Source organism: Propithecus coquereli, unplaced genomic scaffold (genome assembly GCF_000956105.1).
Source record: "Propithecus coquereli isolate 6110/MARCELLA unplaced genomic scaffold, Pcoq_1.0 Scaffold166, whole genome shotgun sequence".
Lineage (NCBI taxonomy): Eukaryota > Metazoa > Chordata > Mammalia > Primates > Indriidae > Propithecus > Propithecus coquereli.
In genome coordinates this window covers 1,434,709-1,438,678 of record NW_012141191.1, presented here as the reverse complement: position 1 = coordinate 1,438,678, position 3,970 = coordinate 1,434,709, and the positions used below count along the sequence as shown (strand labels likewise).

General features: G+C 34.3%; 1 protein-coding gene across 1 annotated transcript in view; it reads right to left on the bottom strand.

Moving 5' to 3' along the window:
* The window catches only part of TMEM2 (transmembrane protein 2), a 70,966-nt gene that overhangs the window by 26,266 nt on the left and 40,730 nt on the right, over positions 1-3,970 (bottom strand). Inside the window, exons 12-13 of the mRNA XM_012641588.1 lie at positions 3,663-3,751; positions 3-60 (exon numbers count right to left, since the gene is read on the bottom strand). Coding sequence (XP_012497042.1) covers positions 3-60; positions 3,663-3,751 — 147 coding nt within the window. The remainder of the gene's footprint in view (positions 1-2; positions 61-3,662; positions 3,752-3,970) is intronic.

Here is a 3,970-nt window from a genome sequence, read left to right as displayed (position 1 = left end):
CTGTCAATTACAGCAGCAACACGTGGCTTTTCAGGGTCTGCATCCTGATGAGGCCGAAATCTGGGGTTTAAATAAAAAAAGAACAGATTTTTTTTAAGTAATGAAAAGGCAATAGAAATTTGCTATTTATAATTGTAAGCTTACGTGTCAAGAAACAGGATTTAAATTTGACCAAAACAAACAAACAAAAAAATCTTAAGCTATAACTTATTTATATTTCAAATACTTTTTAAAATTACATTTATTTCCACACAAGTTTCCAGAGAACTGCTGTCATATTTTAGTTATTTTTTTTAAAATCAACTTATAGAATGGACACTGTAAAACATTGTAAGCATGAAAATCATTTCCAAACAAACAAACAAAAAAGCTCAGACCAGACAATCTGGAATGTCTTCAGAAATTTTTAAACTACATGTTACTAATAAACTTATTCAATAAATTAATCATGTATTTCAAAATACATATACTGTGAACTCAAGTACAATTTGAGTTGTGTGCTAGTTAAATGTTTTAGATACAGACAAAACTGAGTTCAATATCTTAAAATTGCCTACATTTAAAATAGACTGTATTTAATTGACTTATTGATTATAAAGACTGAACTTTTCTTTCTCTTCTCTCTAAAACACTTATAAGGACCTTAATGAAAAGGTCAAAAAAATTGGTATCAAAAACTATCCACTATAACAACTCAAATAACCCCATAAGGTCACCTATTAAAAAAAATGTATAAAGATCATTTCCATCTTAATTTTACAAAGCTGGGGAAGAAAAGACAAAAACTACACAGCATTTTTACTACCACAGTTGTAGGCACGTAGTAGGTGCTCACTAAATGTATATGATGAGAAAAGCGGCTATGCACAGAGAACAGCAAGTGCAAATGTCCTTAGGCATGAGTGAGCTTAGCATGTTCAGCAACAACAAGCAAGTTGGCTGGAGAGTAAGGAGCAAGGGCGATGGGATAGAGAGGTGGGTAAGTGCCAGGTAAGGACGTGGTCTTCATTGGAAATGTGACGGAAAATAGATGGAAGCATGGAATCAAGGAAGTGATATGATCAAATCTCTTTTTTTTTCTTTTAACAAATCACTGGCTGCTATTTGGAGAATAGATTCTAGAGAATGGACTATAAGGAGACCAGTCTCAAGGTTCTTTATGTATTTCAGACAGGTGGTGAAGGTGTAGACTGGTGCAGTAGCAGTGGAGATAAAGAATGTCATATCCATCCTTAGATTATATCACCCAAGTCATCTTACTGTAACTACTCTGACCTAAGGTAAAAAATCTGACTCTAAGCCAACATCTACTCTTCTGGCATTGTAGTTACTGCCAAGTAGCTTTGCAGTCTTTACATAATATCAAGCAAATGGAAGAGGTCTGGAAAAGAAACTACACAATGCTCTAAAAGAAAGCCAAAAGAAAAAAAAAGTACTACAAAGCAACCTCTGATTCTCTGCTATAGCCCTCTCATCTTTTCTGAACTTCCTGTCCGTATAAATCAATCATCGACCACTTGTGTTGATACCCTTTATTTTCATCTGCTTTCCCACTTGGTATATATAGAAAATAGTTAATTTTCCCAATTTTTTATCATCATCAATGAGCTTTCAGCACACTTCCCAACCCTCCCTTAATTGTTCTCCTCTTGAAATGTTCTAAATGGTTCTAATATTCTTTCACTTCTCTAGATGAAACTTTCCAATTTCAAACCAAGGGCTTTCTTGTTAAAATTTCCCATCTTTGGATTCCTGTAATTTCACATCTTGAAGAAATAAGGAAAGACTCATCTGATTAATTGTTGAGTCAACTTCTTCTTTGAAGAACAGACTAAATATCTTCTGGATCCCCTGAGCCCGATGTTAAATTCATGGGCTGGTTTATTACTCATTTATATTAGTTTTATCATTTATGTTAGTTTTATCATTTTTATTAATGTCTGAATTGGATGAATACATGTGGGCATATTCTACACACTAGTTTATACAAAACCAAATGTACAAACAAGCTGCCAAATGTCTTGTTACTTTTCTTCTGCAATCGGTTCTTTTCAATAACAACTTACAAGTGGAGTCTAGTTCCTTATCAATATATGTATTTATAAACTGTTAGAGAAATAAATAACGGAGAAGGGAGGAAACATTACCATTTTCTTTGTTTCCTCTCCCCACCCTCCCCCCACCCCAGATTATCATTTTCACTATATCACATACACGTCTGGTAAAGAACTTCTTAAGCCATTGTGGGTAAATTGTTTTATTGTCAAGTCTAATTAAAATATCGATGGACTTAACTATATTTACTCCTTCATTCATGTATATACATACCCATTGTTATATACACACATATATACATATATAAATAATTTTTCCAGTCAGAGAAGAGAGCAGGTTGCTTATGTTTAAGGACTTTTCTGGCAATACTAAGCAAAGTACACATTACTGGTTGTACCAATTATAATAAATTCTTCGAAACTACAAAAGCAGCCGTGACATTTTCGCATATATTTTTTTGCCAGCTAATATTCTCTTCTTCATTCATAATTTGTCATCTGTATACTTCTTTTTCTTCTTAAGTTTATCTCCTCTATTCTTTCATTTCATATGCTGGTCAGCTATTAGGTACCCAGTACCTTGTATTTTATTTAAATAATGTCCACAGTTTCTGGGTTTTCAAATGCTATCTGATCATTGCTTTAAATATTTCAGGCTCAACTTGACCTTTGAGGAATCCTGATGAGTAATTTTACCCACCGCACTTTTCCCAGATTTCTCCTGACCTCAAGCCTTACCAATGTGTCACAAGGATCCAGCCTTGCACTGAAGTCAGAGTCACCAACCTACAGTGTGGTCCCTGCTTTATTCCCGTATGAACCGTTGGGTTTGGTATTCTTTTCTTAAGTATCTATCAACAAAGACTATTAAATCTAGCACCTTAACAACTCCATAAACGGGCCAATCAACTTGAAGTACAGAAAAATAATATGTACAGTTTTTACTGAATGTGACTTTAAGTTACCATCTTTTCCAGAAAATTTTATTTTCATTTGAGACATTTTATTTGTTTTGGCTGACATACAACATGTAGGAGAGCTTGGCTGAAATGCTGATCCATATCGCAACCACATTTTACGGTTATGAAACAGTAACCTAGCTATGAACTAGGTTCTGAACTAAATCTGAGGCTACGAATGACTGAACAGAACCAGCTTGATCATCACACTGGGATCTGTCCCTTTGAAACAGGTTCAATGCAATGTTCCATTTTGACCACTAAAAATAAATTTTATAGGGTTTGGTTTTCAGAGATTAGACTAAACATCTTAGTTCAACTTGTTTTTCAATGAATCATACTCCATGGCAAATTTGGAACCTTTTTCAACATATCTCTCTACATTGTCTTTCTCTTTCTACAACTCTAACATCAATTTATAGCTGTGAAAAAGGAGAAAAGCATCAACTTCTTTGGTATTACAAAGAGAAAAAAGCACAGCCATAGTACCGGGAACCACAGAATAAATGTTTTTTCCAAGATCCTTCTACAAACTTTTAAAACTTCATTTTAAATGTGTTACCAGAGAAAAGAACACAGTGTGCTTGAGTCGGAGAGTTTTGCTTTGGCAAGATATGGCTTGAGTGTGATTGTAAAGAACCAGCTCTACCTTGCACTGTTATCCAAACAGAGGTATTCCCTTGGGTCAGAAGCACTAGAGTTGGTTGTTTTGATGCCTTTGTCAATGAATAAGCCAGCCTGAAAAATACAACAATGCACTCCAATGACTATGAATCCCAAGTTACAGTTACATATATAATGATTCATAAAAATAAGTTTCAGCTTATCACTTTTACCAAAAAAGGGGGAGGAGAGGAATAAACAGCATTGGTGTTGTGAAAAACAGCTCTTTTCCTGGATTTCTTTTTTGTCATTTTACTCATTTAGTTATTCAACAAACACTTATTTAGTGCCTAC